At 42.4% G+C, this 18,440-nt stretch overlaps 1 protein-coding gene across 1 annotated transcript in view; it reads left to right on the top strand.

The window, feature by feature from the left end:
- Nucleotides 1–18,440, top strand: part of DNAH12 (dynein axonemal heavy chain 12) — a 292,017-nt gene that overhangs the window by 248,313 nt on the left and 25,264 nt on the right. Inside the window, exons 63-64 of the mRNA XM_061618291.1 lie at nucleotides 2,989–3,139; nucleotides 4,441–4,694. Coding sequence (XP_061474275.1) covers nucleotides 2,989–3,139; nucleotides 4,441–4,694 — 405 coding nt within the window. The remainder of the gene's footprint in view (nucleotides 1–2,988; nucleotides 3,140–4,440; nucleotides 4,695–18,440) is intronic.

Raw genomic sequence — 18,440 nt, 5'->3', positions numbered from 1 at the left:
ACATTTGATTCTCACAGGCCTATCTAAGGAGGTCACTGACATTATCCTGGCATCTAGACGGCCATCAACTACTCGCATATATCAGAGTACTTGGTTGTCCTTTTCCAAGTGGTGTGCATCCCAGAAATTTCAACCTTCTCAAGCCACTGTACAACAAGTGTTGCAATTCCTTCATAGAGGTCTGACGATGGGGCTTAAACCTAACACCTTGCGTTGTCATGCTTCCACGTTATCCTCTATTCTTTCAGTCTCATTGCCTGGCATCCCTATCGGCTCACATCCGCTCATCAAACGCTTTTTGAAGGGAGCCGTCCTACTGTCGCCGGTAATGTGTCACCGTTTTCCTTTGTGGTGTCTTTCCAAGGTCCTGCAAGCTCTACAGCGTCCTCCTTTTGAGCCACTTAAGGCAGTTTCATTAAGACTGTTGTCTTTCAAAGTTTTGTTCCTGGTAGTGGTCACCTCAGCGAGAAGAGTCTCAGAGTTGGGTGCATTGTTCTCTGCCCGTCATCTCTGTATTTTCCAGAAGGACTCAGTGGTTTTGCGGACAGATCCGTCCTTTCATCCCAAAGTCAATTCAACCTTTCACTGCAACCAGGACATTGTTCTTCCTTTCTTCTGTCCAAACCCTATTCATCCATTGGAGAAAGCATGGCACTCGCTAGATGTCCGGAGGGCCCTCAAGACCTACTTGTCTCGAACCCAGGATATAAGACTAACAGAGTCCTTGTTTGTATCCTTTCATCCACGTTCTCTGGGGAAGAAAGTAGCTAATTCCACCTTATCTTGCTGGTTGTGCGCCTGTATTGCCTTGCCTTATGAGTCACTCAAGCTGCCAGTACCTACTAAGATAACGGCGCACTCCACTAGGTCAGCAGCCACTACAGCTGCTTTTGCATCCAATGCACCTCTTGCAGACATTTGCAGAGCGGCTGTATGGTCTACTCCAGATTCTTTTATAAGGCATTACAAAATAGACTGTTATGCTTCTGCCGATACCTCCTTTAGAAGGCGGGTGCTGCAACAGGTTCTCAATGATAAGTAGGCAGTGGGTGGTCCCTCCCTGTTAAGGGCTGCTTTGGTACATCCCACATGATGGCATGCTACCTGGGGAAAATGGACCATTGGTCTCATCTGAAGGGTGATTTTCACAGGTAGCATGCCATCACGACCCTCCATTTTGAAGGACATCTGAGTATTTTGTATCGCCTTTCATTTATTCCTGCTCAGATTTTAATGTTTTTGCTCTGTGTAATTAAGTCAAGACCTTTCTAGACATGTTACAATGGATTCAGTTTTGTGTTATTATTTGGGACAGTTTTTCTGTTTTCCTTGCTGGTAGGCCCATTGGCCTTTTATACATTTTCAGATATCTCTCTTTGGCCTCGTCATGAATGAACTGGAGAGTGGGAGAGGCCTGATGCCCCAGGTCTTGACTTCAAAACATTCTTGCCTTCGGATGCTAGATGGCGCTATAACACACATGATGGCATGCTACCTGTGAAAATCACCCTTCAGGTGAGACCAATGGTCCATTTTAAGAGTTTATTCAGTCATCCATGAGGACTTTCTCTCTTTTTAACTAAAGGTATTGTCTTCTTGCCTTCTTCCCTGATAATGTCTCTGACTTCACTCCATAGTTCTTCTGGTTCTCTGCCAACTAAGTTTAAAGCCTCAAATCTGATCCTTATTTGATATTTATATTTTTCTGGGATGTTATTTAAATTGTATTTTGGCATTATGATTGTTTTGTTGTTCTTCTTTAGCTTTGTTCTGATTTTTTATAAGACCAGTTCATGCTCTGTACTGCAGTCTGCTCCTGGTCTTGTTTTTGCAGTAAGTATGGAACTTCTCCATCTTCTGCTACCAATTATATAATCAATTTGATTCCTATATTGACCATCTGGTGATGACCACGTGTACAGTCGTCTTCGCTTCACAGAATTCAATAAGTCTTTCTCCTGCTTCATTTCTGTCTCCTAAGCCCCATTTCCCCACAATTCCTAGTTCTTCCATGTTCCCTACTTTTGCATTCCAGTCCCCCATGATTATCATCACATCTTGTTTTGGTGTGTGATCAATTTCCTCCTGTACTTCTGCATAAAATCTCTCCAATTCCTCTTCTTCTGTGTTTGCCGTCGGAGCATAGACTTGGATGATGGTTGTGTTGATAGGTTTCCCATTTAATCTCATTGATATCGCTCGCTCAGACCTTGCGTTGTAGCTCCTAATTGCTTTTGCTACATCACTTCTCACTATTAAAGCAACCCTGTTTCTTCTTGATTTCTCATTTCCTGCATAAAATATTTTGTAGTTGCCTGACTGAAAATGTCCCATTCCCATCCATTTTAATTCACTCATGCCAAGTATTGTAATGTTGATACATTCCATTTCCTTCTTGACAATTTCTAACTTTCCCTGGTTCATGCTTCTCACATTCCATGTTCCTATTGTGTGTGTTGTACAACTCCAGACTTTCCTTTCACATCTGTGCACATCAGCCTCTGGGCTTCCTTTTGTCTTTGACCCACCTGCATCATTAGTCACAGTGCTACTTGTACTTGTCCTTTGTTCTTCCCCAGTAGCTCGGTGAGTGCCTTCTGACCTGGGGGTCTCATCTTCCAGCACTATCTAGTGTTATATTTTGGATACTCTGTTCATAGAGTTTTCATGGTAAGATGTATTCAGAGGTGGTTTACCATTGCCTTCCTCTGAGTTTGGGTGCATCTTAGTCTGGTGTCTGAGCTTTGACTATTCCGCCTTGGGTGCACCTGCAAGGAGTCTGGCCTCTTGGTCTAGACTCCTGATGGCATTGCTCTCAGCTTCTTCAACACTCTCAAACCCCCTCACCACATTAAGGTGTGCATCCTAAAGGGGGTATATTAAAAGTCCCTAAATACTTACCAGATAAATGGTCATAGATTAAATGAGCTAGATTTTATGTTTTTACCACAAAATCCTGTTTTATACTGAAGATTTCTTTTAAAACAGATTACACCAGCAATAAGCACCTTTGTGACTGACAAACTTGGAAAGAAATTTGTTGAGCCACCACCATTTGATCTAGCAAAAAGCTACTTAGATTCAAATTCTACCATCCCACTAATATTTGTTCTTTCTCCTGGAGCAGATCCCATGGCAAGTAAGTTAAATATTATAGTACATCTTTCTTTTGAAACAGTGGAATATAATAACCTCTATCAAGTTTTCCAGTTAAGGCTCTGATTTGTCCTGGGTTTCCGAAAAATTATGCTTTTCCTCTTGCAAAGTACATCTCCTGAGAACTCCTATAGTTCTCAAGCTATACAAGGTGACTCCATTTATCTTCATAGAAATGATGTAAAGATCCTGAAGAGGGTACCAAGTTTCTACATAAATAGGGAGGGAGGAGATGTGCTTAGTGTTACTGTTTGACATGAGCAAATTATTAATTTATAAACAAGCTTTATTTATTTATTATTTTATTTATATCCCACCCTTCCTCCCAGCAGGAGTCCAGGGCGGTTTTTATTTGTGTTTATTTATTTATGCAAAAATAAATGTCACTATTTTGATCCATGGATATGAATTACCATTCACCGTTGGAACTAGACTCCATAGGCTAATGGGATTGGGATGGGGACTCAGTCATTCCAAAAATTATGGGCAAACTTAGCCTCAGGACATAACTTATTTGCTGATTTCTGTAATTTGGGAACTGAACTCCAAATTATTTCATTATCCCCACTGATAACCCATTAGCTTTGTAGTGTTGTGAAGAAACAGGTAACTTTTCTACTTTTACTTTTACTTTACTTTCCCACTGGAGCTAAGACTAACAAAAATTAACTTTCCAGAAAGCTAGTGGCATATGTCTAATAAGAACATTTTAAGAACTGTTTCAAACGGGTGGAGAGAAAAAGATGGGGCAGTGGGATAAATTGATAAAATACCAGGACTTTTCCCCTCTCCTAAATCCTGTGTTGATCAACCTGTACAGGTGATAAGGATAAATATGGAGGCAGGTTTTCTCATAACAATCCAGGACAATTCTTAATTACCTGGGTAAAACCATGAAACTGTTCCGAGGAATGTGTTAGAATCACTATTTTCATTTTAGTAACATGTTTGCTACTATAACTTGAGGGCTACTATACATGTTATAAATTTACTACACTGATGGCATATCTGTTTAAGAATTAATATGCTACACATACATACATTGTACCACAAGATTGTTCTGCATATGCATATGATTACAACATGTTAATTGCCACTTTTTAAGCAACATATTTAGTAATTCATTTACACCTATGAAAAAATTATAGAAATTTACCTAGTTTGATTGCTAACCAACTGCATTCATAAACTGAAAAAGAGATGATACAAATGATTTTAGGTTAGCATTTTGTAATTAACTTTTTCTAGTTAACAAATACTAAAATATTGCACCTTTCATGACAGGTCTTCTGAAATTTGCAAATGATAAAAATATGATTGGAAACAAGTTTCAGTCCATCTCTCTGGGACAAGGACAGGGACCAATAGCAGCAAAAATGATTAGAGAAGGAATGGAAGAAGGGACTTGGGTTTGTTTGCAAAACTGCCACCTTGCTGTCTCCTGGATGCCAATGCTAGAAAAAATCTGTGAAGAGTTCAGTAGTGAGACTTGCCACACCACTTTCAGACTATGGCTGACTAGTTATCCATCACCCAAGGTACTTTTATTTCCAGGGATTCATTAATGAGAGATTTAATAACTGTGAACTTATAAAAAGGTTTTGTTTTCTATACTAAATAAGAGGTACTGAATATGTAGATGGTAATTCCTTTTGTTAAGTTTTCCAGCTAATTTTTTCCCATTCTCTAACACCATAATTTCAACCATTATTTGATATCATCCACAGGATCACATTTTTCCTGTTGCTTTTATTAAATTATCCCATAGAAGGGTTCTCATTATTTTGTTACTTGTTCACAATCCATTATTGCAGAGAATGCCTGTCACGTAAAAGTCATTGATTGTTAGGTTCCCCTAAGATTTCTCTTAGACTCTTTCAGATTTTGTTCTCTGGATACCAGAAGCATTTCATGATCTGTGTAATCCCAAGTCCTGCTCCTGGTCTTTACAGTCTTAAGCAACCTAGATGCAAAGTTAGAGATGTGAAGGCCCAGAAAAAAGCAGAAAAATTCAGGAAAAAAAAACTTTTTTCCCCAAGCCATGTTTTTTTCAGAAAAATGGAAAAATGGGGAAAAAATGAAGAAAAAATGGATTATGGAATGTTTTATTTTAGCATGATGAATAAAATGTTTAAGACAGGGAGTTCATATATTTACTTCTCCAAATGATTTCTGAAAACTATGTATAGTATCAGATTATTACAATTTCTGTGCGCCGAGGACAAGCAAGTCCTAGGTTGCAAACTGAGACTACAACTCTCAAATGCAAGAGCAAGATGCATTTCTGCCTCTGGGGGTGCTGCCATTGTCACAAGAGAAGGAAAAAGGTTTCAGTTTCTTTTTTGATTGTGGGTGGATCTGCTTCGTTCTGTCCTTAAAGGACAAGGCCTCAAAGGACTGGAAGAAAGTACAGAGCAACAAAAAGGAGCTGAAAGTATACTTTACCTTTCAATTAAGGTATTTAAATTTATCTGATTTTAGAAAATTGAACCATATTTTAACTGTTTATCTTCATAACCCTTATGTAAATTATAATTTAATTCCTACTAATCTGATGCTTCATTGCCCCCCCAACCATAGCTTGATGTTTACTTGCAAGCTAGCCACTAAATTATTTTTTATCCCCCCCCCCCCAGGAAAATGGTGAGACCAACATCTAGCATATGGAGACATTTCCACACTACAAGTTCTTCTGAGAAAAAAAGTGTGATGTGCAGATACTGTCAAATGAAATACGCATTTCCAAATGCTCCTAGGATGACAAAACACATTCTTGTATATAATAAGTGTCCTGTAGATATTAAGAAATCCTTCATGGATCTAAGTGAGAAGGACCATAATTATGAAAGTACATGTAGCTTTCTCTCATGGATGACAGAGGTCTCCGAGTGGGTACTGTAGCTCCCCCTACAGCTCAGAGACAGCTTCAGCGAAGTTTTTTGCTCCTCCCTTATTGCTGAGGCTCAGTTTCGTTTCCTGTCTCAGCTCAGAGCACATCCTTCTAGACTGTCTTCCTATCTGAAGAAGCTTATTTCCTCCCTGTGGTGTCTTCACCATTTTTTGTGTCTCATTCTTATCTATTTACCTCATCTATTTACTTCGTCTATTTGTTAAGTGTTTTTTAAAAAAACACGTTTACTTACTTCTCAGTCAAATTCCTCCACTTCTGTGGGTATTTTCGACTTGTCTCTTCCTTTGCCTTTCTACTCCCTGCAAGACATGGAAAAAACGGCAAGTCAATTTTCAAAAAAGAAAAAATATTCAAAAAAGACCGGGCAGCACTCGGCAAAGGCCGTGGTCAGTTCCCGCCCACTCTATATTCCCACCAAATGTTCAGCAAGGGCTGCTTGTGACCCTCTAGAAGGGACTTCTTTGGGGATGGGCTCTTGTGAACCCTCATGCCCGCTTGCAACAGTGAGTCGACAGAACGTCTCTCCTTGATAACGGGATCAAGAGCGGAGCCGGTAATGGTCCGCAGTGGTGCAGTGCCCCCCATTTTAGAAGAGAAAAATATGGCGGTTGCCATTTTGGATCACGGCACGCCCGCCATTTTGGAGAGATCTGGAGTGGCACCGTCCGCAGTAGCGGCTTACAGAGAGCCAGCGATTCCCACAGTAACAATCAGTGGTGATGTTACTCCTTTACTCCTGTCTAATGCCAGTGCTTATGCCCTGTCTGGGACACGGCTTCTGCGCTCTCCAGAGCCCCCTCGCCTTATTCCTAGCACGTCTAGGGAGCTTGAGTGGCTTTCATCAGAAGAAGAGGAACTAAGGTGGTATGATTCCCCAGTTCAGAGCATGTATGTCAACCCCCCTGCCACCCAATCAATATCCAATACAGCAACAGCCGCAGATTGCGCTGTCTGTCCTATTGTCTCCTGCTGTGCTACAACAGCTTAAGGAAGCTATGATAGAGGATCTGGCTGCTGAATTAGCAAGGGGTAGGGCATCCAAAAGCCCTTCTCCCTCCCTACGGGAGAATGAGGATGTACTCCCTCCAGTCTCTAAAAGGCTCTCAAGTGTACACCAATGCCACGTTAGAGCATCTTCCCCCTCCCCGCATTCTGTCGCTAGAGGTCAGAGCAGGCAACAAGGGTTCACCCCGGAGGACATTCAGTCCGATGAGGACAGAGAAGTGTTGTGCTGTGTGTAATTGTGTTACTTAAATTCATTTAAAAGCAGCACCACAGCAGCAGAGTAACAGCAGATGTTGAAATACGAGTGTGCCAGCGTGTGCGTGCATTTGCCTAAGAAACCAGGCTTTTACCCTGCATCAGCATCACTGAGACTTGAGACTTAGTAAAATAAGAAAAGCTACTTTATTTATAGAAATACATAGTAGATAGAAAAGGCAAACCTAGTTCTAACTAACTAGCTAAGTTGGAGGCATAACGCCCAGGTGCGGGAGTTAGCCTCATGCTTGGAGAGAGCAGAGACAAAGGAATGTCTCCTCTCTCCTGGACAGTCGGAGGACAAAGGAAAGGAAAGGGCAGAAGGAGGAGGGGCAGGTAAGCTTCCCTAAAGATGTAACAGTCAAGCGAAAGAAGGTCAGTCAGAGCATCACAGGTAAAGGTAAACAAGCCTATCCATCTGGAGAATCCTAGCTCTGTCTTCCCTCTGGAGTACAAACAAAAGAACGAAACAGGAGTTGCTCTTGCCCCACTTCCAACAAGAAGCAGACATTGGGGAGGGAGAATGGAGTGAGGGGTCAGATATAGATGAAACTGAGTCAGCTAGGCTGTTTTTAGATGTGCATTTTGCCCCTCAATTTTGTAAAGTTGTAGTAGCCTTGGATCTGAACGTTGTGCAAAAACAGCAGGGACCCCTGTCTAAAAGTACACTGGTGCTCCCTGTACCAAAACCCTCCACTAGGTGCATGCCGTTACCAATCTCATTCAAAAACATTATGAAGTTAGAGTGGAACTTACCTCTTCAATGCAGAAAAGGCACGCAAATAAGTTTTATGTCCTAGATGCTGAGGTCATGGACCAACTTCGTATTCCAGCTGTGGATGGGCCAATCTCTGCTCTACCTTCCCATGCGCTCTTGCCCCGGGACGGAGATGCGCAGTTAAAAGATCCTAATGAGCATAAGTCTGATGTGGCTTTGATGCGCTCTCATGAGGCTAATGCACTGTCAATACACGCTTCTATTTCAGCTCCCATATTTGCCAGAGCAGCATTGCTATGGGTAGAGGACCTGATTGATGATGTTAACTGGGACCCTGCTAGACTCAAGAAGTCTCTCCTAAAGGTTTCTAGGTCACTGGCATTTATAGCTGATGCTACCATGGACTCTTCCCAATTTTCTTGTAGAGCAATGGCAGCAGCAGTGGTGTCTAGAAGACATCTATGGCTTAACCACTGGGACGTGGATGCAGCTTCATGGGCCAATTTAGCTTCCGTTCCCTTTTCAGGCACCAAGTTATTCGGCGATGAGGTGCTGAATGAGGTGCTAGTGGAGACCAGGGACAAAAAGAAAATGATGCCGACCCAGAAGCAGGATGACAAACGTATGTACAAGCATCCTGTCTCTTTTCAGCCTTTCCAGTCCTTTCGTGGCTCCAGGTTCACAAGCCACGGCCATGACTTCAGGCGTGGTCGTTCCTACTGGAATAGGCAGAGATTTCCACAGAAGTCTCAGGTCCCTTCGTCCAGGTCCTCTTCCATTCAAACCCGACAAGGACATCAAAACCAACAGCATTTCTGACTTGGTGTCAATTCCGCCGGCGGGGGGCCATCTAAGCCAATTTTTCCACCAATGGCAGGGCACTACCCAAGACAAGTGGGTGTTACACATTGTTAGGGAAGGGTACAGGATAGAGCTCATGTAGTACCTGCCCACCAGATTCTTTCCTTCCCCCGTAGCCAAATCCAGCGAAAAGCATCAAGCGATCTTGAGCAAGATTCACCACCTGTTGGACATCGCTGCTATAGAGGAGGTGCCCTCAGGAGAGTTTTTCTCAGGTTTTTACTCAATATTCTTCTTGGTCGGGAAGAGGGATGGATCCTGGTGTGCGGTACTCGACCTCAAATTTTTAAATCAGTTTGTGACGCAGAGAAAGTTCAGGATGGAGACCCTTACATCCATACGGGAACCTTAGCTCCCGCAGGACTTTCTTGCATCAGTAGACTTGAAAGAAGCCTACCTGCACATCCCTATATTCCCGTCATACCGGCAATTGCTCCGCTTTTCCTACAGTGGAGAACACTTCCAATACAAGGCTCTACCATTTGGCCTGGTGTCGGCACCAAGAGTCTTCACCAAGGTCATGGTGACGTTGGTGGCAGGACTATGGCTACAAGGGCTCCACATATATCCCTATTTAGACGACCTCCTGATCTGCTCCAGTTCTTTCCATCGAGCTCAACAAGACATACAGGTTACATTAGCGTACCTGAAGGATCACAGCTTCCTGGTAAATTACCAAAAAAGTAATCTAAATCCTTCCCAGCAGTTACTTCACTTGGGGGCAAGGCTAGACACAGCACGACAGTCCATCTCCCTGTCACCAGAGAGGATCTTGAAGATCGCCACCCTAGCATCCATTCTGTTGCAACTTCAATCAGCCAATGTAATTATGCTTGCCAAGCTACTGGGTATGATGGCATCAGCAATAGGGATTACTCCCTGGGCTTGCTTGCACTCCCGCCCACTCCAAAGCTTTCTGCTTCATTATCAATCCGACATCGCACTGTGCAACCACCATCATGTCCTTCTTCCAAGACTGGTCAAGCGGTTGCTTTCTTGGTGGATGGCGACAAGGAATCTAAAAAAGGGAGTTCCACTGCAGGATCCACCTCGAGCAGTCATTACCACTGACACAAGTCTCCAGGGTTGGGGAGCGCATTGTCAAGGCCAATATGTCCAAGGTTGCTGGTCGTCAGTGGAAGCAACCAGAAGTATCAACTGGGTAGAGCTATGGGCAGCACATCTGGCCCTTTGTCATTTCACAGCCATCATCAACTTCCCAGACGTCCTCATACGTACCGACAACACGTCGACTTGGGCCCACTTAATCAAGCAAGGAGGTACTCGATCAAAGGCTCTGAACCTCGAGTCGACCTCAATGCTCCTATGGGCAGAACAACACCTGTCATCAGTCTCATCAGAGTATATCCAGGGCCGCTTGAACGTAACAACAGATTGGCTGAGCCGTCAACAGCTTTTCCTGGGCGAGTGGGCACTCAAGCTGGAGGTATTCCAGTCCCTCCAAGTGAAGTTTGGCAGCTTCAAAATCGATTTGTTTGCATCGGACGACAATCACCTGACAAAAAGATTCTTCTCCCAATTCCAGAGTTGTGGGGCGGAGAAGCAGGATGCACTAGCAGTACGTTGGCCAACAGGCCTACTCTACGCCTTCCCCCCGACTCCTCTGCTGTCCAGAGTCCTGAAGAAAATCAGGGCAGAAGCAGCTCAGGTGGTCCTAGTAGCCCCCTATTGGCCGCAGCGTCCCTGGTTCTCAGACATTGTACAACTGGCACAGATGCCACCGTTTCACCTTCTGGCATGCCAAGACTTGCTCCATCAGGGTCCTCTGATACACCCAGACCCACAGTGGCTCCGGTTGACCGCATGGAGATTGAGTGCAATAGACTGTTAACACTGGGTATTTCCCCTGCAGTATTGAATACCATCTTGTCGGCTAGGTGTCCTTCCACCATTCAAAGCTACCAGTCGATGTGGAAAACTTTCTTTGTATGGTGCGCCAAGTCGGCGGTGGTTACAGAGGTTCTGCAGTTCTTACAAGAAGGCCTGCAAATGGGCATGCATCCAAACACATTAGAGGTAAGCGTTGGCTCTGTCATCTATTTTACTACCTAGGAGCGATACATCCCTGGCTTCGCATCCTCTTGTCAAAAAGTTCCTTCGTGGGGCCACTGCTTTAAGCTCTCCAGTCCTACATTGTTTTCCATCATGGAGTCTGCATACTGTCCTTACCGCTCTCCAAAAGCCTCCCTTCAAGCCGTTGGGGTCTGTTCCTCTCAGAGTTCTCTCATTCTAATCAATCTTCCTGGTAGCCATCATGACGGCATGCAGGGTATCTGAGTTGCAGGCTCTCTCAGTGCAGAGACAACTGTGTGCATTCCACAAAGATAGGGTGGTGCTGCAAACTGACCCAGCCTTTGTTCCCAAAGTTAACTCAGCCTTCCATAGGCAGCAAGAAATCATCTTGCCTTCTTTTTGTCCTAACCCTTCTCATCCCAGAGAGAAGACGTGGCACTCATTAGACGTTAGACATGCTCTAAAGGTCTACATTAACAGGACTGAGTCTTTTCGTAAATGTGATTCCCTGTTTGTGTCCTTCCATCCTCCTACTTTGGGGAAGAAGGTATCACGCAATACCTTGGCTAGGTGGATTCAAGCTTGCATCTCTTTGGCATATGACACCCTACACCTGCCTCACCGTTACATCTCACGGCTCATTCCACTAGATCGGCTGCTACCTTGGCGGCTTTTTCCACTAATGCCTCCATAGAGGACATGTAAGGTGGCCACCTGGTCGTCCCCTTCTATATTAACACGCCATTACAAAATTGACATCTATGCCTCAGCAGAGGCTGCATTTGGTCGCAGAGTCCTGCAACAGGTCCTGCCTCCATCTGACCCACCCTAGGTCATAGCTTTAGTATGTTGCACTAGGAGACCTGTCATCCATGACAGAAGGAACAGTTTGTTCTTACCATAAATGGTATTTCTTCATGGATGACAAGAGGTCTCCAAGGCCCTCCCTAACATTATTGTTTGGCTAGATGGGTCAGTGTCACTGAGTGCCATGTCTACTCACTTACCTGGGGTCATTATATAGTTCATTGCTGTTAATATGTTTCTTACCTTGTGGTTAACAACTGTTGTGTTTTCCAAGTGTTCTATTCTATTATTTTCTTTTACACTGAGGCTGTTATAGGAGCTTTGCAATAATGAAACTGAGCCTCAGCAATAAGGGAGGAGCAAAAAACTTTGCTGAAACATTTCCTGTCTCTGAGCTGTAGGGGGAGCTACAGTACCCACTTGGAGACCTCTGTCATCCATGAAGAAATACTATTTACAGTAAGAACAAACTGTTCTTTCCCCAAAGTTCTTGTTCAAGAAGTCCTCTTTCTGGTCCATCTGTAACATCAGCATCATCACAAAGTGTTGTCCCATCATCAGCATCTTCAAGTAAACAAATATTGAAAACAACTGCATCCCAAAAATCATTATTTATTTAATTTGTATCCCGCCCTTCCTCCCAGCAGGAGCCCAGGGCGGCAAACAAGGCACTAAAAACACTTTAAAACACCATAAAAACAAATCTTAAAATACATTAAGACAAAACAGCGTTAAAAACATTATTAAAAACATATTAAGCAATTCAGACACAGACTGCAATAGCTCTCAACGTAAAAGGCTTGTTGAAAAAGAAGTCTTCAAAAGGCGCCGAAAAGATAGCAGAGATGTTGCCTGCCTAATATTTAAGGGGACAGAATTCCACAGGGTAGGTGCTGCCACACTAAAGGTCCGTTTCCTATATTGTACAGAACGAACCTCCTGATAAGATGGTATCTGCAGGAGGCCCTCACCTGCAGAGCGCAGTGATCGACTGGATATGTAAGGGATAAGACGGTCTTTCAGATATCCTGGTCCTGAGCTGTATAGGGCTTTGTACACCAAGACTAGAACCTTGAACTTGGCCCGGTAGCAAATGGGCAGCCAGTGCAATTCTTTCAGTAGTGGAGTGACATGTTGGCAATACCCTGCTCCAGTAAGCAGTCTCGCCGCCGCATTTTGCACCAGCTGCAGCTTCTGGACCAACCTCAAGGGCAGCCCCACATAGAGCGCATTACAGTAATCCATCCTGGAGGTTACCAGTATGTGGACAACAGTGGTCAGGCTATCCCGGTCCAGAAACGTCCACAGCTGTCTCACCAGCCAAAGCTGGTAAAAGGCACTCCTAGCCACTGAGGTCACCTGGGCCTCTAGTGACAAAGATGGATCCAGAAGCACGCCCAGGCTACGGACCTGCTCTTTCAGAGGGAGTACGACCCCGTCTAAAGCAGGCAACTGACCAACTACCTGAACTCGGGAACCACCAACCCACAGTGTCTCCATCTTGCTAAGATTCAGTTTATTGGCCCTCATCCAGCCCACCACCGTGTCCGGGCAGCGGTCCAGGGCTTGCACGGCCTCTCCTGATTCAGATGTTACGGAGAAATAGAGCTGGGTATCGTCAGCATACTGCTGACACCTCACCCCAAAGCTCCTGATGACTACTCCCAAGGGCTTCATATAGATGCTAAACAGCATGAGGGACAAGATGGTACCCTGTGGCACCCCACAGCACAGCTGCCAGGGGGCCGGAAGACAGTCACCCAATGCTATTCTCTGAGAACGACCCTGGAGATAGGATCGGAACCACTGTAAAAACAGTGCCTCCAATACCCATCTCACCAAGTCGGCCCAGAAGGATACCATAGTCAATGGTATCAAAAGCCACTGAGAGATCAAGTAAAAATAACAGGGTCGCACTCCCCCAGTCCTTCTCCCAATAAAGGGCATCCATCAGGGTGACCAAGGCCGATTCAGTCCCATAACCAGGCCTGAACCCAGACTGGAATGGGTCAAGATAATCTGTTTCATCCAAGAGTACTTGCAATTGTTGCGCCACAACCCTCTCAATCACCTTCCCTAAGAAGAGGGTATTTGCAACTGGTCGGTAGTTGTCACAAACCAATGGGTCCAGGTTGGGCTTTTTCAGGAGTGGTCGAATCACTGCCTCTTTCAAGGCAGCTGGAACCACTCCCTCCCACAATGATGTGTTGGCCACACCCTGGATCCACTTGGTCAGACCCCCTCGGCAAGCTTTAATAAGCCAAGAAGGGCAAGGGTCTAGAGGACACGTTGCTGGCCACATCATCGCAACCACCTCAATAGTTTCATTTGTAAACAAGATAACACCTGAAGAGCAGGAAAAAATTGGTCAAGCTCTTGCAGGAGCAATATATTCTTCTGAATCCCCATGTCAATAACTGAAAATACATACTGGCAAGAAGCTTTTAAATTATTAAGACCATCATATTGTTTGCCCAGCAGACATTCTTTGAGCAAGCCTCTTTAGAGTCAGAATTTGAACACGTAATTTATTTTTATTATTTATTTTATTTGTTTCATTTTTAGACCGCCCATAGCTAGTAGCTCTCTGGGCGGTGTACAAAACAGATTAAAAATACAATATTATAATAAAATCAATCACATATATCAACAACAATATTAAAATAAAACGTAGACATAAACATTAACATTAAAAACATTAAAAAGCCTGGGAGTACAGCCAGGTCTTAACCTGGCGCCTAAAAGAAAGCACTGTAGGCGCCAGGCGTATCTCTTCAGGTAAGCTGTTCCACAATTCGGGGGCCACTACAGAAAAGGCCCTAGATCTGGTAACAATCCTCCGGGCATCCTGGTGAGATGGTACCCGGAGGAGGGCCTTAGATACTGAACGAAGTGAACGGGTAGGTTCATAGCGGGAGAGGCGTTCCACAAGGTACTGTGGTCCCACACCGTGTAAGGCTTTATAGGTCAAAACCAGCACCTTGAATCTGGCTCGGAAACAAATAGGTAGCCAGTGCAAACGGGCCAGGACAGGTGTTATATGCGCAGACCAATTGGTCCTCGTCAATAGCCTGGCTGCCGCGTTTTGCACCGGCTGAAGTTTCCGAACTGTCTTCAAGGGCAGCCCTACGTAGAGTCCATTATGGATTCTGTGCAAGGAAAAATCAACAAAGCACTGTGTCTTGCAGTACTTACAGATGGATGTGGACAAATGTGAGAGAAAGAATTATAAATTTTGTGATAACAACACCTCAACCAGTTTTTTACAGAAGCATTGAAACGAGAGAACAGGCGTACTGCAGAGTATATCAGTTGTAAAATACATGAAGCCCTACAGAAAATTGGGAGTGGTAAAGTATTTGCTTTGCTTACTGATAATGCAAGTAATATGAAAGCAGCATGGGAGGTCATAATGGATAAGTATCCACATATTACTGCAATAGGATATGCATCTCATGGGCTAAACTTGCTTCTTAATGATATTATGAAACTGGACACCGTTCAAAGGATCTATAGAAGAGCAAAAGAAGTTATAAAACAGGTAAAAGCTACTCATATTGTAGCTGCAGTTTTCAAGAAGAAGCAAGAAGAAAAAAATGCAAAGAATAAAATAGTGACACTGAAGCTCTTTAGTAAAACTTGGTGGGGTGGAGCGGTGATCTCCTTTGAAAGTTTACTAAAAAAACAAAGAAGCTCTTCATGAAACAGTAATAGTTGAGGATCTTAAAAGTACCCAGGAGTGTAAGGAACACTGTACTTGATGAGGATGTCTTCTGGATTCAGCTGCATAATTCTTTGAAGATTCTAAAACCAGTTTCTTCAGCAATCACTGCATCTGAATCAGACATTGCACTTTTATTAGAAATTCCTTAATAAATGGCCAAGATAAAAACAACTGTTTTTGAGGATCTCAGTGTATCTCCACTTACAACCACAGAAGAAAGTAAAGTGAAAGATTTTATTTTAAAAAAGGAAGAATTTTGTTGCCATCCAATTCATCTTGCTGCAAATCTGTTGGATCCAAGATTCAAAGGCGGAAATATAAGTGATGATAGTACTGCTACTGCAATTGACTGGATTACAAAACAAGCATCACACTTAAGACTTGATGTTGGAAAGGTACTTTCAAATGTTGCAGAATACAAAACATCTTCAGGGATTTGGTCCAGGAATGCAGTCTGGGATTCTGCCAAACATATCCCTCCTGCAACATGGTGGCAAGGTCTTTGCACAACACAGACTCTGACTCCTCTTGCTTCTCGCCTACTTCAGATTCCTCCATCTTCTGCAGCATGTGAAATAAACTGGTCTATGTTTGGAAACACACCAGATCAAGAAATAAACTGACATGTGAAAGGGTAGAGAAGCTTGTTTCAATCAGGGCAAATCTTCAGTTTTTATAAGTCCATGATAACTATGATGATAACAAACGAAACTGATAGTGATAGCTATAGCTCAGAAAATGAGTCTGATTGGACTTCCGGGAAGGGTGACTTCGCTTGTGCCTGCTTTTGAGACGGGCTCCCGCCTCAGAAGAAGCTTATTCAGATATAAATCAGTCAGAACATTTTTTTTTTGACTGATGAAATTTCTCCCGGGCAGGGAGAAACGTAGAGATCAACCTCAAAAGCCTGTTTTTGTTGGGAGGACTGGATTTCATTAATTTATGAGAAAAGGTCCAGCCAGCAATGCTGGACGGTCTTCCGAACAAGCTCTATCTGATTAATGCGATACGTTTATCTTTTCTTCAAAGAGAAAACGGACTAACAGGCAAGCACTCTTCTTTCTATATTTTTTTTTACTTGGTTTAAATTGTTGCAGCAAAAAGAGATTTGTCAAATGAATCAGCTTTAAAGAACTTCTGGGTGAGCCATAACTCTTCTCTGTTATTCACGAAATTAACAGCTTATCTCTGTTTCTATTGCAAAAAGCTGTCCTGGAAGTGCATTCTAAAGATATAAACAGAAGAGGGATTTCTATTCCGAGGAGAAAAAAATAAAAAATATGAACTTTGGAACATTATATTGTCTGGGACTATTCTCTTTTTGGTCTATTTTATTTTGACGAATCTGCTTCTTCACGACGCCACTAACTGTTTTGATGCTGGGAACTAAATTTGTTTTGTATTCTTGAACATAGAGAGATAAGGCAGGCTGCTCTGTTTATACTGTGATGTCATCAAGACTGGAATATTAACCCAATTGTTGCTGAAATAAGAAGTGGTTCTTCTTTATTTTTGTTTTGTTTTGTTTTCGTGGTTTTAAAAATGGCAATCAAGAAAGTGGCTGAGAATCTGTAAGTAATTATGTTTCAGAAAATAATGGATGAGATTGAGATAACGAAACAAACCCTGCGACAGGGCAGTAAGGAGCTGAAAATTGAACTGAGCAAAATGACGCAGGAGCTTAAAGAAATAGGGGATCCTGTGAGAGAGGAGAATGAGATCAGAGATGAGAAAAGAAAAAATAAAGGGAAGATACAAGCCCTGGAGATTGGAACAAATGTAGAATTGGAAAAAGATCTGGAGTTTATGGATATTAGAAATAAAATCTACTGTTTGGAATTTAACATTATCTCTGAAGAAATTAATGAAGATATTAGAGATAAAGTTATCAATGGCTTGGATAATTTTCTGGACTGGAATGACGTGATGGAGCTTGATATAGAGAAAATCTATGGAATTAACTGCAGCCATGTGACAATGGAAAAACTCTCAAGAGATGAGCCAGTGCATTTTGTAAAAAAGAAGAACACAGATATGACTTTACAACAATATTTCAGCAACTTATTCAGAATCGATGGCAAGAAAATATTTGGGATAGAGGAAATTCCCATCAGACTCTTATTATATGACTATGGCTATGACAGCAAGATTATTATGGAATACTGATAATGGAAGATTGGACACTGAAATTACTGGACTTAACAGGACTATTGAAGATGGAAGATGGAATTAATATGGATAATGGAATAATGGCTATTGAAATTATTGGACTTAACAGATTTGATGAGATGGATTAATCGATATGTTTATTTGGAGAAAAATGGATAGATATATTTCTTAAAGAATTGAAACCTCTCTTTGACTTTTTGTGGAAAGAATAAAGTAATGTCTATGAGATTTGATGATTAATTAAGATAACTACTGGAGGAAAGTGATTTTATAATATAATTTAAGAGACAGGATTGTTATATATTGTAGACCTATAACTGATCTGCGACAAATGGGAAGTCAACATTTTATTTTTTTGTTTAATCATTTTTGTTTTGTTTTGTTTTTTGTCTTTGAATGTTTTATGATTTTGTTTTGTTTGTTTTATGAAAATTTGAATAAAAATTATCGTAAAAAAAAGAAAAAAAGAAAATGAGTCTGATTAAATTTCACACATATTCATTGAATCTTGGTCCCCCCATTTTCTCAGTTCTTTTTATGGGAATGGGTGGTTTATGTCTGCTTGACACTGTGGAGAACTAGATGAGGCATAAATAATTTCCTTTGTTATTAATGTTGGTGGTTTCTTCTGGGTTTTTTTTATTGTTTTTTGCTTGCTCCTCATAAACTGGCAAAATCAAAGAGGTTCCTTACAGTTCAGGTGTTCCTTATAGTTCAGCAGCTTGTAGCTCTGTTTGTTACCAAAAAAAGTAAGAATTTTAAAAAGTAAATTCAATTTGTAATAATTGTTTGAATAAAAT

This window comes from Rhineura floridana, chromosome 3 (assembly GCF_030035675.1).
Source record: "Rhineura floridana isolate rRhiFlo1 chromosome 3, rRhiFlo1.hap2, whole genome shotgun sequence".
Taxonomy (NCBI): Eukaryota; Metazoa; Chordata; class Lepidosauria; order Squamata; family Rhineuridae; genus Rhineura; species Rhineura floridana.
The sequence above is the reverse complement of the archived record's forward strand: the minus strand, read 5'-3'. Positions and strand labels throughout refer to the sequence as shown.